The sequence below is a fragment of the Marmota marmota genome, unplaced genomic scaffold, assembly GCF_001458135.2.
Source record: "Marmota marmota marmota unplaced genomic scaffold, marMar, whole genome shotgun sequence".
In the NCBI taxonomy this organism is placed as follows: domain Eukaryota; kingdom Metazoa; phylum Chordata; class Mammalia; order Rodentia; family Sciuridae; genus Marmota; species Marmota marmota.
In genome coordinates, this window is record NW_026000254.1 from 1,864,118 (window position 1) to 1,882,106 (window position 17,989).

The window sequence follows — 17,989 nt, forward strand, 5'->3', positions numbered from 1 at the left end:
AAATAGGAAATATAAACACAGATATTAAAATGAAGGATATTATAATAAACAACTCCAAGCATATAAATTTTTCAGAAAAAAATCACAAATTACCAAAATTCACCCAAAATGAAATATATTATCTAAATTCTATAACTATTACTAAAATTAAATCTGTAATTTAAAAATTGTCCAAAAAATTCCTCAACTTCAGATGTCTTTGTGGGCAAATTTTGCTACACATTTAAAGAAGAAATAGCACCAATAGCACAATCTGATTAGGAAACAAGAAGGCAGGAAAGTGCTTCTCAGCTTATCCAGTAAGGCCAGCATGACCCTGACTTCAAAACTAGAAAAAAATTCTACCAAAAATGAAAAAGGCAAATTAACATTCCTCATGAATACAGGCATAAAAATCCTCAGAAATATCATACAAATGTGATACAAATGTGACCATATATAAAATTAATAATTAATATATCATAGTCAAGGAATATATTTAAAATATATCTAAAATCTGGTTTGACATAGGAAAAACAATCAATATAACACATCCTAAAGAAGTGAAACTCCATAATATACCAGCAGGTAAATAAAAAAATTTTAGCAAAATACAACATCAATTCATGATGAAAATTCTTAACAAACTAGAAATAGAAGTGAGCTTCCCCAACCAGATAAAAGATATCTACAAAAAAAACCTATAGTTGCAGCCCACGCTATGGCTCAGTAGTAGAATGCTTGCTTAGCATTCACTCATCATAGGCCTAATTAGAAAATGAAAAACAATAAAACTTTTAAAAGAGAACATGTGAGAAAATCTGCATGTACTGGGTTTGTTGATGAGTTTTTTATTTTATTACAAAAATCTTATCCATGAAGAAGGAAAAAAAGTTAGATTATAAAAAAATTTACCTATAAAAATTATTTTTATTTTAAAATTTTTATCTGTGAAGACACTTAAGAAAATGAAAAGAAATGCTTCAGACTGGAAGAACATATTTGTGAATTATATATCTGATGTATGCAGAATATATAAGGAACTTTTAAAACTGAGGTATAAAGAGAAAATGTAATTTTAAAAATTGGCAAAAGAGCCAACTTTGGTGGTACACCTACAATCTTATCTACTGGAGAGGCAAGAAAATTGCAAGTTCAAGGCCAGACTGGAAAATTTAGTGAGATCCTGTCTCAAGATTAAAAAAAAAAAAATTAAAAAGGGTGGGGATGTAGCTCAGTGGTAGAGCACTTACCTGTATGCATGAGGCTCTGGATTCAATCTCCAGCACTGAAAAAAAATTGGCAAAAGATCTGAAAAAATATTTCACTGACCAAAAAGCACAGATGGCAAAGAAGTTTGCATCAATCATTAGGGAAAAGCAAAAGTACAATAAGGGCTGGAGTGCGACTTAGAGTGCTTGCCTAGCATGCTGAGGCCCTCAGTTCAGTCCCCTGCACCTCAAAAAGGCAATAAGATTCTTAAAATGGCTAAAATTATACACATACACAAACATACACACATGACAATGCTAAATACTAGCCAGGATGCAGAACAAAAGCAATTCTCAATTCTTATTCATTGCTAGTAGGAATCCAAACTGGTTCGGGCATGTTGGAAAACAGAAGACAATTTGGCACTTACTTTTTATTTTTTTTAATTTTTTATTTTTGGTACTGAGGATTGAACCCAGAGGCACTTAACCACTGATCCATATCCTCAGTCATTTTTTATATTTTTTCAGAGACAGGGTTTCACTGAGTTGCTTAGAGTCTCACTAAATTGCTGAGGCTGGTTTTCAACTTGGGGCCCTCCTACCTCAGCCTTTCAAGCTGCTGTGATTATAGGCATGTGCCATCACACTCAGCTTGGCACTTACTTTTAAAACTAAATGAAAAAGACATATGATACAGTATTTTCATGCCTAAGTACAGGAATTCATTTAAATTCTTATGAAGTAAATTGAAAAACTTAAGTTTACACAAAAATACATATGAGAATGTTTATAGAGCCTTATTAAAAATCATTAAAAACCAGAAATAACCAAGATGTCACTCAGTTAATCAATGGATAAACAAACTGTTACAATCACAAACTGGAATACCATTCAGCATTTAAGAGAACCATTAATTCTCACAATAATTGAGATGAATCTAAAATGCATTACACTAAGAGAAAGAAGCAAAATTCAAAAGCTGCCACTGTGGTATAATTTCATTTATATGCCATTCTGGAAAGGCAAAACTAAGTATAGGAATTGAACAGACCAGTAGTTTCCAGGGGCCAAGGGAGGTCAAAGGGATTAATTATAATGGAATGAACAAGAGAATTTTTAGGGTAATAGAATTGTTTTGTCGGGTACAGTGTACATGGATGACTGACTTCACAAATTTGTCAAAAGCTACAGAACTGAATTTTATGTATTTAAGTTTTTAAAAAATCAACTGAAATACCTGGGTTACCCAATATTGATTACAGTTTGTGATGAATGGATCTAACTGTATTACAAGTATACAGTGTAACCTCACTAAAGGCAGTGAAGATACAAATAAATAATTATGGAAAATAGTGGTTTGACTGATACTGTAAGACCTGTAATAGAAAAGGTCTGTATATACACTGTACTTGTGTTGATAAATTTATTTCTCACTGAGCTATGGTTTAATAGTGCTGAAACTACCAGTACAATAGGGTTGAATGAATGAATGAATAATAGATAATTGAAGCCAGGTATCTTACTGTATGAGAAAGAAGCTAACAATAAACAAAGGAGAAACTCCAGACCATAGTATTGGTTCAGGGTCAGAAATATAAATTCTGAGCAGGTCGCAGTGTCGCATGCCTGTAATTCCAGCTACTTGGGAGGCTGAGTCAAGAAGTTCACAAGTTTGAGGCCACTCTCAGCAATTTAGTGAGACTGTCTCTCAAAAAAAAAAAAAGTATCAGTTCTAACTCATGATTGATCAGCATATATATCAATAGAAATACACCAAAATATAAATGTGTCTGAATGCACACAAATGTTTTTAGTTCTGTCTGGTGAGAGGGCTAGAAGTAGTGACAACTTAGAAGAAACCAGCATATCTGGCACTCAGATCTTGATTTCTAGATATAATTTTTCGATTAAAGGAACCATGGCTCTGTGGAGAAACGGCTAGGGAATCTGGTTATTGTGAAAAAAATTTAAAAGTGCTTTAAAAATGGGGAGAATGAGAGCATGTAAAAAGAGCATGGGAAGAGGAAGGGAAGGATAAATAGAAGCAAAGTCCTCTTAGAGCAGCAAACTATTCTGAGTTGGTGCATGCCTGTAATCCCAGGGAGAAATACTTCCTTTAATCTTACAAAAATAAACTGAGTGTGGTGGCACTCACCTGTAATCCCAGTGGCTTAGGAGGCCCAGGCAGGAGAATCCCAAGTTCAAAGCCAGCCTCAGCATCTTAGTGAGGCCCTAAGCAACTCAGTGAGATCCTATCTCAAAATACAATATATAAACAGGCTGGGATTGTGGCTCAGTGGTAAAGCGATCCTGAATTAAATCCCCAGTATTAAAAAAAAACTAATATAAACTATGGTGTCTGGATGATAATGGTGTATCAATGTATGTTCATCAATTGTAACAAATACCACTGACATCTATAATGCAACAATAAACAATATAAAAGAAACCCAAATATCACTCTGGTGGAGGATATTGAAAATGGGTGAAACTAAGCATATGTGGGTGCAAACAGTCCTTTGGGGTGAATAAAATTCTGTTTTTACCACTATGAATTACTGTTTTTAGAAAAGAATTGTATGAGAGCCAGTCACATTCTTTACAAGCATTCTGTAAACTTCCAAGTAATTTTAAAAAGTGTATCATCTTATTCAATTTGGAAATGGGATAAAACTTATAAGAGATATTTCAATTTCTGGCAATATTTTAGGCTATATTTGTAAATAACTCTTCCCACTTCAAAACACCTAAAATGCCCAACAAATACAGTAGGGGAGATAAGTGGAGTAGAGTACAGAAATCAAGGGAGAAGGAGAAGGGATGGGAAAATGTGGGAACTGCAGAGGAAATCTACTGAATTATATTATGTACATATATGAATATACCACAGGGAATTCAGCTTAATTTATGTATATCTATAAAGTACCAATTTAAAAAACAATAAATAAATAGAAGGAAGACAAGTAGAATAGAGAAATGGATCAGGGGAAGGAAGGAGAGAAGGAAAAGAGGAATTATTAGAGACTTAAGTGGAATAAATTTTATTTCATGAATATATGCTTATGTAAAAATTAAACCCACTATTATGTATAACTATAATGCATTAATAAAAATATTTTAAAAACAGACTAGGAAAATGTTATGGGATATCACTTCCAAGATTTTGTCACAAAAATACTCTGACCTCTATCTTTTTAAAATCTTTTCTTGCTCTTTCCTTAGTTTTCTTCACTGGAAGTCAGCTGTCATGCTAGGAGCTCCCACTGGGAAGGTCCATATGGCAAGGAGCTAATGAGGGTCTCTAACCAACAGCCACTGAGAAATTAAGGGCTTCATTCTAATATATTTGTAAGGAACTGAATCTTGCCACCAACCATGAGTAGCTTTGGAAGAAGATTCCCCCAGTAGATGGGGGAATCTTCCAATACCTTGATTGTAGCCTTTTTAGAGAGTTTGAGCAAGAGGACCCAGATAAGCTGTGCACTGATTTCTGACCCACAAAAACTATGAGATTATAGATGTTTATTATTCTAAGCTATGAAATTTTGGGAGGTGGTAATTTGTTAAACAACAATAGATCAAAAAACACAGTGGTCCAAAAAGGCATTTTTGTTTAAATTAAATATTATATATATATATATATATACATATATANCTAGTATGGCAGTATGTAAAAAAGTGGATGTGTAACCGATGTGAATCTGCAATATGTATACGGGGTAAAAATGGGAGTTCATAATCTGCTTGAATCAAATGTATGAAATATGATATGTCAAGAGCTTTGTAATGTTTTGAACAACTAATAAAAAAAGAAAAAAAACCAAAAACAAAAACAAAAAAAGTTCAAAAACAGGCAAAACTAAACAATATAAAAATAAATAAATAAATAAATAAATAAATAAATAAATAAATAAATAAAATTCTGTGGGCTCAAAGTGGGAAGAATTTCTAACCACATCCTACATTAATGTGATTTGGGGATGTAATGTATATTACCTGTGTAAGGGGACTCTCTAGCTAGTACAACACACACATGCACACAGGAAAAACCTATATGAACAAGAATCCACAGGAACTACGGATAAATTGGAATTGCAAAGACTGTTGCATACTATAAAATAAATATGTATGATACTTTCAAAGAAATGAAAAAGGGCTGAAGGTATAGCTCAGTGGTAGAGTGCTTGCCTAGCATGCATGAGGCCTTGAGTTATCCCCAATACAAAAAGGATGGAAGAAGAAAGAAAAGTTAATCAAAAGTATGGTAAAGAAACATGAGCCTGTCAAAAAAAGACCACATGTGTTCTTAAAAGAATCAAATAAAACTTGTAGAAATTAAAAATAAAAAGTATTGAAACTAAAACCTCTATACAGGGTTAAGCAGCAAATTAGAGGTGAAGAGATAATTAGTGAATTGGAAAATAAATCTGAAGAAATGACATACAATGTGAATAGGAATAAGAAGATATAGAAATATTAAATAAAAATTTTAAAATATGACTAGAATTATAAAGTCTGCCAGGGGTCCAACTAAATATAGAATGTTGGAGAAGCAATATCTAAATAAATTATATGTGACAGAATTTTTCAGAATTGATGAAAGACATCAGTCTTCTGGTTAGGGAAATCCAACTTAAAAAAACAACAACAAAAAGAAGCAACATTTAGAAAAACCATAATCAAATTAAGAATGATAATGCTAAATAGGTCTTAAGAGCAATCAGAAATAATAGAAAGATTACCTAATAAGAGTAATAATTAGGTCTGGAGTTGTGGCTCAGTGGTAGAGTGCTTGCCTAGCGCATGCAGGGCCCTGGGTTTGATCCTCAGCACCATATAAAACTAAATAAATAAATAACGTAACATAAGGGTATCATGTCCAACTACAACTAAAAAATAAAATATAAAAAGAGTAATAATTAGATTCACAGTTAACATGTCAACAATAATAATGAAAAATGAGACAGTGGAATAATAGCATTAAAAAGTTCTATGAGAAAACAACTATTAACCCAGAATCATGTACTCAGAAAAAACTTTTTAAGAATGATGATGTGATAATCACATTGTCAGACAACTCTGAATTTATTACCAACAAACCTTCAATAAGAGGGATTCTATGAAATGTATTTCAGGAACACAACAAATAGTCACAGAAGGAAGTGCTGGGAGGTATAAACGAACGAAGAGCAAGTAAAATGGTAAACATGTGGGTAAAGCTAAGCCAACATTGATTTGAGAAACATTAATACAAATGCCAAATTTGTGAGGTTAAAAAAGAACCAAGAAATTTTCAATTTCAGTTCCAAGATCTTGGAAGTTGTTGGTCCCATCTTTAAAGGGAAAATTTAGTCAAACTGAAATTCAATGACTTTCATGGACCCATCAGAGAAGTGAAGCAATAGAGAAAAATGCCACCTTGAAATGTGAAGAGTCAAGCATTTTTAGATAGAGGCAATAAGGAAGATTTGCTTCCCTGGAGCAGAAGGCTCTGAATGCCAAGAGGCTAATAGGAATACCTAAATAGTAATTTTGACAAACTGCTGAAGGCTGAGAGTAGATTGGCATGAGAGTAAGAAGCTCCTAGAGGTTGAAGTCTTAGAGGTCTCCATACTTCCACAGCATTTTCTTTAAGGAATGCCACAGGTTGTCATGGTAATGATAAAAGGAAGCTCCCATGTGACACCAATTGAAGACTGGCAAGTATAGCCATTGTGAGCTCCTCTTGGGCTCTTCTCCCTAACAAAGGACTGAGTTCAGAAGGAAGGACTTAGCAATTTTGAAACTTCATAATATCTCTTCTTTAGAGAAAGAGAAATTTATTCCACATCAGCCCTTTCCAGTCTTCATGTCTTGTCCAATGGGGAAAAAAAGCCATAGTCCACAGAAGAGAGGACTTTAAGGAAATAGATTGGGAATGCGATAGCCAAGAAAAGGACAGAAATATTTCTGATGTTCACAGCCCCAAGACACAGGCCCACTGTACAATTCAAAAACTGAAATTTAATTTACTCAGAGGTCCAGAGAACTTAAACTTATTGCCCCCATACACTTATTTGCTAATAAATGCCTAGTAATAATAACAGTGATTACTACTGGGAGAGCAGAGAGAGAGAGAGAGACTCTATAAAGTACAACACAAAAGGAATTTCAAAAGCTCAGGGGAGAGACAAAAAGCGGTGTTCAGGGAAATTTGAAGCCTCTGGTATCTAAATCAACTGAGGAAAACCAGGACAAAGGAAAAAGTTTGAAGGAAGCCATAAAGAAGATGGGGAGAGACACCTTACCTTTACAGAGGAACAATTATTGCTTTCAGAAGACTCCTTATCAGAAACCATGGAAACAAGAAGATAATGTAGTAAAATCTTTGAAATATTGAAAGAAAAATTTGCCAAACTAGAATTATATATTCAGCACTATTTTCCTAAAAGTGAATTCATCCTGTTTTGCAAGAAATGTTAAAAGTTCTTTATGTAAAGTGAAAATGATATAGCTCAGAAAATTTGTAACTACATAAAGAAGAGAGTTGGAAATAAACAAATGGAGGTAAAATCTAATATTTCATATTCGTAATTGATATAAAAGGTAATTATTTTTAAAAGCAATAATAGCAGCAATGATACTATATGGATAAGTGAAATGAATACCAGCAATGTCCCAAAGGAAAGGATGGAGGAATTGGGAATACTTGGGTATAAAGCACTTACTCTACACATGAAGTGGTATTGCCATTTGATGATGAATTCAAATTATTTAAAAGTATATATTGCTAGGGCAGCTGCTATGGTGTGAAGATACGCCTTCCAAAATTCAGGTATTGACACTTAATGGCCAATGAGATTGTATTAAAAAATAAGTGCTTCAACTGGTTATTAGGTCATGAGGGCTGCCCTCCTTGTGAATAGGCTTAAGACCTTTATAAGAGAGGTTTCAAGCATTATTTCTTTTCCTTCTACTTTCAACTGTGTGAGTGCACAGTGTTCTTCCACTCTGGAGGATGCAGCAACAAGTCACAATCTTGAAAGCAGATAACAGCCCTCAATAGATAATCAAACTAATTAGTGCCTTGATCTTGTACCTCCCAGCCTTTATAAGTGTGAGAAAATAAATTTTTGTTTTTTATAAATTCCCCAGTCTCAGGCATTTTGTTATAATAGTACAAAACAGGCTAAGACAGTAATCATTAAAAAAAAAAAAAGTTGGCAGGATTGGAGTATAGCTCAGTGGTAGAGTGCTTGCTAGCATGCCCTGAGTTCAATCACCAATAGCAAAAGCATTATTTAAAAGGATTAGAAAAGGAAATGTAACTAACAAGAGAAGAAATAGAACTGAATCACATGGAATGCCCTTTTTAAAACCAGAGAAGGCCGAAAAAAAAGAACAAATGTAATGGGTAGAAAAAAACATTAAAGGTGGTATATTTTGATCCACCTGTATCAATACTCCTTTAAATGTAAATGATCTAGATATACCATTAAGACAGAGGTATCAGAATGGATAAAAACACAAAATACATTTTGAATAAAAAGACTGAGATTGGTTAAAAATAAAAGGATAGCTTTTTTTTTTTTTTTTTTTTTTTTGCCATTATGGCATGCACTCACTCTATTCCTCACCAGATCTTTTCAGATCTTCCAGTATCAAGCAACTTATGGCCAAAACACAAAACCAAAACTGTCCCATTCCCCCAATGTATTCCAATGAAAACAGGTAATAAAATCAGGTATAACTCCAAGAGGAGACATTGGGGAACAACCAATCTGGGTCATTAAAGAATTGCACATGAGATGGCACACATATTTATGATGTATCAAGGTCACTATCATACCAAGCTAAGAAGGTCACCACTGTCTGGACAATAAGACATGTTTTATTGGGAATCTGATTATTATCTTTTTTCTATCATCTACAATAGGTAGGTTACTTTGGTAATAAATACGTAAAACCTTTTGGAAAAAGGCTTAAAGCCTTGAAAGCCTCTTTATCCCCATGGAGGATAAACAGAAAATAAAGATTACAGAAAGTCACAGTATGATGACTACAGATAACTATGCACTGCTCATTTCAAAAAAGCAAAGTTGTTTATTTCAAAGGATAAGTGACAAATTTCTTAAATTTAACCAAAGATGTGAAATATCTCCACAATGAAAATTATAAAAACATTGATAAAACAAATTAAAGAGGAGATAAATTAGTGGAAAAACATCCTTTGTTCATGCATTGGAAGAATCAAGACTGTTGAAATGTCCATACTACCCAAAGCAATTCATAGATTCAGTGCAACCCCTATCAGAATACTTTTTTTTTTTTGGTACCAGGGATTAAACCCAAGGGTGTTCAACCACTGAGCCACATCCCCAGCCCTTTTAAATATTTTATTTAGAGATAGGTTCTTGCTAAGTTGCTTAATGCCTGGTTAAGTTTCTGAGGCTGGCTTTAAATTCCCAATTCTACTGCCTCAGCGTCCTGAGTGGCTGGGATCACCAGGCCCCTATCAAAATATTAATAACATTCTTTTCAGAACTAGAAAAAATTAATTTTAATATTTATATGGAACAAAACAAATAAGATTATTGCCAAAGCCATTCTGAGCAGGATGAGAAAAGCAGGCGACATTATCCTACTTGATTCAAAGCATATTATGAAGCTGCAATAATCAAAACAGCATGTTATTGGTATTAAAACAGACGCATAGACAAAAGCAACAGAATAGAGAGCCTAGTAGCAAACCCACACATCTATAGCTAACTGATTTTCAACAAAGGTGCTAAGAATACACACTGGAGAAAGGACAATATTTTCAATATGGTAATGGGAAAAATGGGATATCCATATGCAGAAGAATGGAACTAAACATCTCTCTCTCACCATTACAAAAACAAAACAACTAAAAATGGATTAAAATTTAAATGTAAGACCTGAAACTATTACACAACTAGGATAAAACAGGAGAAATTATTTAGGAGATTGGAATAAGCAAGAATTTTTTGGACAAAATTCTCAAAACACAGGAAACTAAAGTAAAAATAGCCAAATAGAATTACATAAAACTAAAAAGCTTCTGCACAGTAATGGAAGCACTCAATAGAGTACAGAAGCAATTCACGGAAGGGGATAAAATATTCACAATATATACATTTGACAAGAGGTTGATATCCAGAATATATAAGGAACTCTAAAAACGCAATAACAAAAAAGCTATTAAAATGGGCAATAAATCAAAGTAGATATTTCCCAAAAGATAAATATATTTATCAAAGATATTTATCAAACAAATGGCCAACAGGCACATGAAAAAAATATCCAACCTCTCTAATTATCAGAGAAATACAAATCAAAACTACAATGAGATCTCACCTCACCCCAGTAAGAATAACTAGTACCCAAAAGTCTAAAGAAAACAAGTGCTAGTGAGGACATAGAGAAAAGGGAACCCTTGTATATGGTTGGTAGGAATGTACATTAGTGTAGCCATTATGGAAAACAATATGGAAGTTCCTAAAAAATTGAAAACAGAACTACTATATGATCAAGCAATCCCACTACTAGTATCCATTCATAGAAATTAAAATCACCTCAAAAATTAAAGATAGGGGCTGGGGATGTAGCCTTAGCTACATCCTTAGTGCTTGCCTAGCATGTGCAAGGCCCTGGGTTCAAACCCTAGTACCAAAAAAATAATTAATAATAGAACATAAAAATAATTAATAATAGAATATATCCTGCAATCCCACTACTGGCATTTATCCATAAGGAATAATATCAGTTTGCTGAAGAGACATCTGCATTCCCATGTTCACTGTAGCACTAGTCACAACAGTGATTAAATAGAAACAACCCCTCATGAATGGATAAAGAAAATGTACATATACATATACACTATTCAGCCATAAAAATAATAAAATCTTGTTATTTCTGACAACATGAATGGAACTGGAGATCATTATGTTAAATGAAATATGTTAGACACAGAAAGATAAGTGTTATATGATCTTACTCATATGTAGAATCTAAAAAGGTTGATCTCATAGAAGTTAAGGGTAGAATGGTGGTTACTATCCCAGCTGGGACAGTGTAGGGGGATGGAAAAAGTTTGATCAATGAGCACTAAGCTATAATTAGACAGGAGCAAGAAACTCTAAAGTACTACACTGCACAGTATGGTGACTACAGATAACTATGCACTGCTCATTTCAAAAAGCTAGAAGAAAGGATTGTGAAAGTTTTCAACACAAAGAATGATAAATATTTGAGGAGATAGATAGGTTCAATTGGATATAAACATCACACAATGTTATACATGTATTGAACATCACACTGTACCCCAATAATATGTATAAGTTTAATGTTTTTTTGTGTGTGTATCAGTTAAATATTGGGCTGGGGGTGTAGTTCAATAGAAAAGTGCTTTGCTAGCATGTCTGAGGCACTAGGTTTGATCACCAGCACTGTAAATAAATAAAATATATTTTAAAAACTATACATATCCCTCTATTGGAATTATAGGCTTCCTTCCAATGAACACCAAATGTGAGGATAGGTAAAACTTCTGGCAAGATTTATCAACAGAAAAAAAACACAAATAATGTAAGAACAAAAAAAAGAGAGGATATAAGAGCAGATTAACAGATACAAAGATAAGAACTTTACACAAATAAGTTAGAAAACTGATGTGAAATACAGAAATTCCTAGAAAACCATAACTTAACAAGTATGACTTAAGTAGAAATAGCAAACTGAAATGATTCCCTATTAAAGTAATTGTATCTGTTAAAATTTTAAAGGAGATGCCAGGCCCAGATTGGTTTACCTGGAAGTTCTGCCAAATATTTGAGGAACAGATAGCTCCTTGGACAAACTGTCAGGGAACGGAATGAAAGAAAATAGTTCTCACCCCATTGCATGAGGTTAGTATAACCTTGACACCAAAATCAGACAGAACAACATGAGAATGGAAAAATTGCAGGCCAGTCTCCTCCCTGAACAAAATTTTATTGAACTGACTAAAAGTTTTTTTTTTTTTATTTATCCCAGGACTGTAAGATTAATTTAACATAAGAAAAATTCTAATGCAATGAACCATATTAACAGGTTAACATAGAAAATCTTCATGTCATCTCAGAAGATCCAGAAAACAGGTTAATAAAATTCATCATCCACTCATCTTTTAAAAACTATACTGGCAAACTAGGAATAAATGGGAAATTCCTTAACATGTTACATGATATCTACCAAAAAAATTCAAATTTGCTCAGTGGTGAAACTTTAAAAGCACTCCCATTAAAATCAGGATCAACATAAGAACATGCAGTATTAACACTTCTTTTTTTTAACCTCTGAACATGTTTATGCAGTATTAACATTTCTATTCAAAACTGTACTATGCATTGTTGGATGTGGAAGGTCTTGGCAGTGTAGAAATACAAGAAAAAGAGATTTTTTAAAAAAGGATTGGAGGGGGGAGATGAAAACTGACACATACAAATTACCAAAACTCATAAAAAATTGTAGCAAGTTTGCTAGTTATGAATTTGGTATACAAGAAAAAATTATATTTGTGTACATTAGCATCAACCTGCCATAAAATTAATTTCTAAAAAGGTATTTTTACCATAGCAACAAAAATCAGCAAGAACATAAACTTGAATGATATGCAAGTCCATTGTAGATTAAATTATAAAATGTCACTTAAATAACATTTAAAAAGACTAACTACATAGAAAGACATACTATGTTTAGAAATGCCTAAACAAAGATGTTAACTCTCAAATTTATTTACAGATTGAATGTAATTACAATCAAATTCCTAAAAGTTTTGTCTGTGTATGTGGCTTGAAAATCTGATTCCAAAATATATGGGGAAGAGCAATAGGCCAAGAATAGCTAAGACTCTGTAAGAAGGACAAGATGGAGGACCTTGCTCTAACAGGATGTACAAGAATGTCCATTGCACTATTGTTCATAACCCCAAACTAAAAACTACCTAAATGCTCATCAACAGTAAGATGGATAAACTGCAGGATATTTACAAAATGTAATTGTACACAGCAAGGTGAATAAACAAGCTGCAAAACCCATTATATAGGTGGCTCACATAAACATACGTTGGATGAGAAAATAACATACACAATTTTTCAAACCCTTTACACATGCTGATGCAATTAATACTCAGAACATCATTAAGTGATTGCATGTCTTCTAGAGAGAATGCTCCAAGCATTCCTTTCTGACTCTGACTTTTCTGGGGTCAAATAGCCTGGCCTCCCCAGAATCAGAAGTGAGACAGACACTGCTTGGGGCAGGACTTGGCAACCATCATCCAAATTTTTCGGCATTTGTGGTCTGGTAAAATTCAGTCAATCATTAAAGAGTAAATGTGTTGTATACACAGAGCTTCATAGCTGATTATGGTGAATGGCAGAGTGGAAGTAGCAGTGATTATTTACTGGGTATCTGCTATGTGCCAGGTTCAGGGCTTGGTGCTGGGGATATAGTGATTAATAATAACCATATAACCAAATTCTTATTTAAATAATAACATTATATTGATTGCATACTAAATGATGAACACTTCTAAGCACATTACATGCTTTCGTTTATCCAATTTTACAACAATACTATTAGTAACTTCATTTCACAAGTCAGGAAATAGGAGCACAGACAGGTTGAGATTTACCCAAAGTCACAGAGGGAAGAAGTGGAAAAAATGGGAGTGAAACCTGGCCAATCTTGTATCCAAAACCTCTGAATCAGTAAATCATCCCAGCAACACTAAGAGGTAGGTATTAGTTCTGTGTTATAGCTGAGGAAAGTGAGACTCAGAACTAAAGTGAGCACATATTGATTTTGTATCTTCCATAGGACAGAGACTATATCAGGTGATGAATGTGTATTATCACTCCAACCTGAAAGACAAGAGTCCCCAGGAATATGGTTGGAATGAAGTTCTGTCTCATCCAGGCTCCTAGATCTCCAGATGAGTAAGTGAAATTGCTGATTTAGCTGGTTTTGTTCTTTCTTATTCCTCCATCCATACCTTACATCCTACACACTATATTTAATGCACATTATCTTCCTGGACCCTCTAAAACAACTACTGCTCCCCCAATAACCCAGAGCCTAGAATGCCTCTAGCATTGGGAATGTGGAAGCCTGCTCATCTGGTCCTTGAGATGTCTGGGTCTCACAGTCCGCAGCTGCCTTATCTTCACCCACCTTCTGGCTCCTTAGGCCATAATACTTGCGATGAAAACACCTTGGTACGCAATTGTCCCGTTATCTATAGAAAACGGTATACCACAGTTTAAAAAGTTTATTTACAGGTTTTGTTTGCTTCTCCTTTGTCCATGCTCCTTCTTAAAATTTCAAAGCAAACACACTGCATCAGTAGGCTTGTCCTGAGAGACTGCATATGTTTTCCCTCAAACGGAGTAGGGAGAGGGTCTGTATGTGCCAAGAAGGCAATGTGAGAGTGTGACACTCGGCCTTTCTCAGCCCAGTCAGGTATAGATTTCTTAGAAGAGGCCTGTGAAAGGGGAGGAGTGATGCTGGCCAATGAGAGGGTATGATTGTGTATCCAGCACCTGTCCTATGGGAAATGATGCCAGGAACCATCACCTTATTTCACCTGGGCATAATCAAACAAGACCAATTTCCAGACACATCACAGAACAAACCAAAATGAAATATTCCAGGATAGCACTGAAAAGTCCCAAACTAGAAACCTCAAATTCCAAACATGAAACATTACAAATAAGCTTTACATACAAAAGGAGAAGTTTCTAGTCAAAGATCCCTGTGATCAAGATGGTCTTTATCTAATCCTTATTCTTCTCTCTTTCCTCACCTCTCCTGACATTGGCTGCTTGTTATCCTACAGTTATTTCATTCAGCTGTTCATCCATTCCAACTTTCAGGTTAAGGTGTGAGTGGATGTCAGACATCCTTTGCTCTTCTATACCCACTCTATCACCACCACATTGAGCCCACAGAAGTAAACCCCACTTACATCCCCTTCGCCGTTGCAGCCTGCTGCTGCCGCTGCTGTGTGGAATCCAGATCTTCTGCAACCTGGTTTGGGTGAGCTCCCCCATCTCTCGAGACATCTTAGATGTCACAGTTAATGACACCACTGCTCACAAGGTATCAAGCCTCACTTTCTATCTTCCTAGTTGTCCTTTCTGTGATGTTGTCACAGAAGCAGATGGACAGGGCTGGAATGAAGGCACACTGGGCTTCTGAGCCTCTCACAACCTGTCTCCAGGCCCTCTTCTTTTTCCTAGCCTGCCTCTGCTCCTGTGTATACCGGGGGGGGGCTTGGGTGCTGAGAGAAAGAGGTTGGGCAGAAGTCAGCAGAGGCCTCTGAACTCCAAGGGCTGTGTACATAGGAGATAAGTTGGAGTCCAGCAAGGAAGGCAGCCAGCAAGACAGCCCAGGTCTGGCCAGTCACTTCCCGCCAATGAAGTCAGGACTAGTAGAGTATGCAAATAAAAGACCAAAGATCATGTGCTAGCATCCTGTGTGAAATGGCAAAGCAAAGATGATGGAGGTAGAGGTATTAGCTTTGAAATTAAAAATTGGTCTGAAGTAAAATGTCAAGCTCTAACTCAAAAACAAAGATCCACATCAGAAATTCAAGGCCCCAAAGAACAAAAGCTCAAACACCAAGTCCCAAATGAAAAAGGCAAACTGGAAGTGGAATATTCACTACCTCACAGGTCACTCCCACCCAAAATGGCATCTCAACCCTTGTCTTTGCCTAAATACTGTTGGATTCCCTGTCACAGAGCCTCTTCCTCCTAAAATACGATGCCTATGACACTCTTGGAGAGATGGGCACTATCTGATCATTTTTATACTCTCTCTAGCCAAGGCTAAACAAATCACAGTAAAACTGACACCTCAAGAAGAGAAGTGAGTACAGCCATTGCTGAAGGGAGACATGGTGAGCACTGCTCACATGGCTGACAGCTGCCATGAGATGCCCTAGGGATAAAGACATTATTATCTGCTCAACAACCTGGCTAAAGTTTTTCATGTAAGCCATCGGGATGATGGCTTTGGAGGGTAGAGGCTGCAGTAGGGTGAGCATGGGTAGAAAGAAGCAATGTCCTCTAAATAGAACAAATTCATAGGCCAGAACCATCACACCCAAATTTCTTCCCTTCACAGGGCCTGCTTTCCCTGCTTCCCCTTGGTTATTTTGAGACTTTTATCTGTAGAACTCATGTAACTGCCCAGCCTGCCTGGAATATGTCCAAGCATGCTCTTACTTCATTCTTTTGCAACCTTCCCACCCCCTGATGAACCTCCAGTGATTGGCTATTAGGAAGTTCAACTTTCTTCTACTGAGCTGGGCTACACAAGAGCAACCACTTGGGGGTTGAAATCTCCAATCTCTGCCCTCAAATGCTCCCCAGCTCAACTTTGCCTTTTAAGAAGTTCCCTAAAATACATTCTCAGAGCCTTGGTCTACACAAGGGTTAGATTTCCTCCAGCTGCTGTGTATAAATCATACCAGAATTTCAACATCAGGGCCCACATATCTAAATGAATCTACAGTGGATAACAGTGATTAAGAGCAATGGGCTCTACAGCCACATTATCTGAGTGGATTCTTACTTCTGCCTATGAGACACTGAACAGATAAACTTTTCAGTGTCTCAGTTTTTTTTTTCATCTGTAATGTGGGAATGATAACAGTAACTAGCCCCTTAGGGTTATTGAAGATTTAATACATTAATATGTGTAAGGCATCTGGAAAATGCTAAATAATACTGTTATTGACTTTATGAAGTAAATGTTTAATCACTTAGACTAATCTGTGACTTTTATTAGTAAAGGAAACTTACAATATTATGGCAACGAGTTAACATTTATGATATAAAGAGCTCCTGAGAATCAAATAGAAAGATGATTTCATTTACACCTTTTTGGTTTTATGTAAAGACTTATGTTAAAGTTGAGAAGCCACATATAGATCATTTCATCTCATCTTCTCAGGTGAAAACAAACAAATAAACTGAGGTCTAGAGAAGGAAAATGGTTTTCTAAGATCACATAGAAAATCAATGGCCAAGGGGTTGGGATTGTGGCTCAGCAGTAGAGTGCTCAGCTGGTTGGTGTAGGCACTGGGTTCAATCCTCAGCACCACATAAAAATAAATAAATAAAATAAAGATATTGTGTTCAACTATAACTAAAAAAATTAAAAAAAAAAAGAAAGAGAATCAGTCGCCAAGTCATGAGTAGAACAGTGGGAACCTAAGTTCTCCCACTCCAGGGATTTTCTTTGGTTAATTGATCAAGCTAGCTTGATTTAAGAATGTGGTATTTTGCATGATGTTAAGTGAACTACATCAGGCATGGAAAAACAAATACAGCATGTTCTCACCTATATGCAGAAACTAAAAAGTTGATCTCAAAAAGTTGAGAATAGAACACTGATTACCAGAGCCTAAGAAGGGGAGTGGGATTGAGAGAGAATGGTTAAAAGGTACAGAATGCAGTTGGATAGGATGAATAACTTCTAATGTTCTATAGCACACTGTTGTCTATGGTTGACAACAATTAATTGTGCATGTCAAAATAGGTAGTAGAAAGGATTTTGAATGTTCCTAACACAAAGAAATGATAAATTTTTGTGGTGATATGCCAATTATCCTGATCTTAGAATTGCACAGTGTATACATGTATTGAAATATCATGATACTCCATAAATATGTACAATTATGTGTCAATAAAAATTAGACATTTTAAAAATGTAGCCTTACAGATTAGATTAGATTAGAATTTGTA

At 35.2% G+C, this 17,989-nt stretch overlaps 1 protein-coding gene across 14 annotated transcripts in view; it reads right to left on the bottom strand.

The window, feature by feature from the left end:
• Positions 1 to 17,989, bottom strand: part of Pfkfb1 (6-phosphofructo-2-kinase/fructose-2,6-biphosphatase 1) — a 54,161-nt gene that overhangs the window by 33,735 nt on the left and 2,437 nt on the right. For 5 of the 14 annotated variants that reach the window (XR_007344860.1, XR_007344859.1, XM_048796687.1 and 2 more), the window contains exon 1: positions 15,202 to 15,586. The exons of 2 other annotated variants lie outside the window; for them this stretch is intronic. Coding sequence is in view for 8 of the 12 variants with exons in the window: in XM_048796687.1 (XP_048652644.1) it covers positions 15,202 to 15,298 (97 nt within the window). In the remaining 4 variants the exon portion in view is untranslated. Of the gene's footprint in view, positions 1 to 1,232; positions 1,268 to 14,098; positions 14,238 to 15,201; positions 15,589 to 17,989 lie in introns of those variants that run through there. 7 more of the 14 variants (XM_048796690.1, XR_007344858.1, XM_048796685.1 and 4 more) reach the window with 7 other exon arrangements.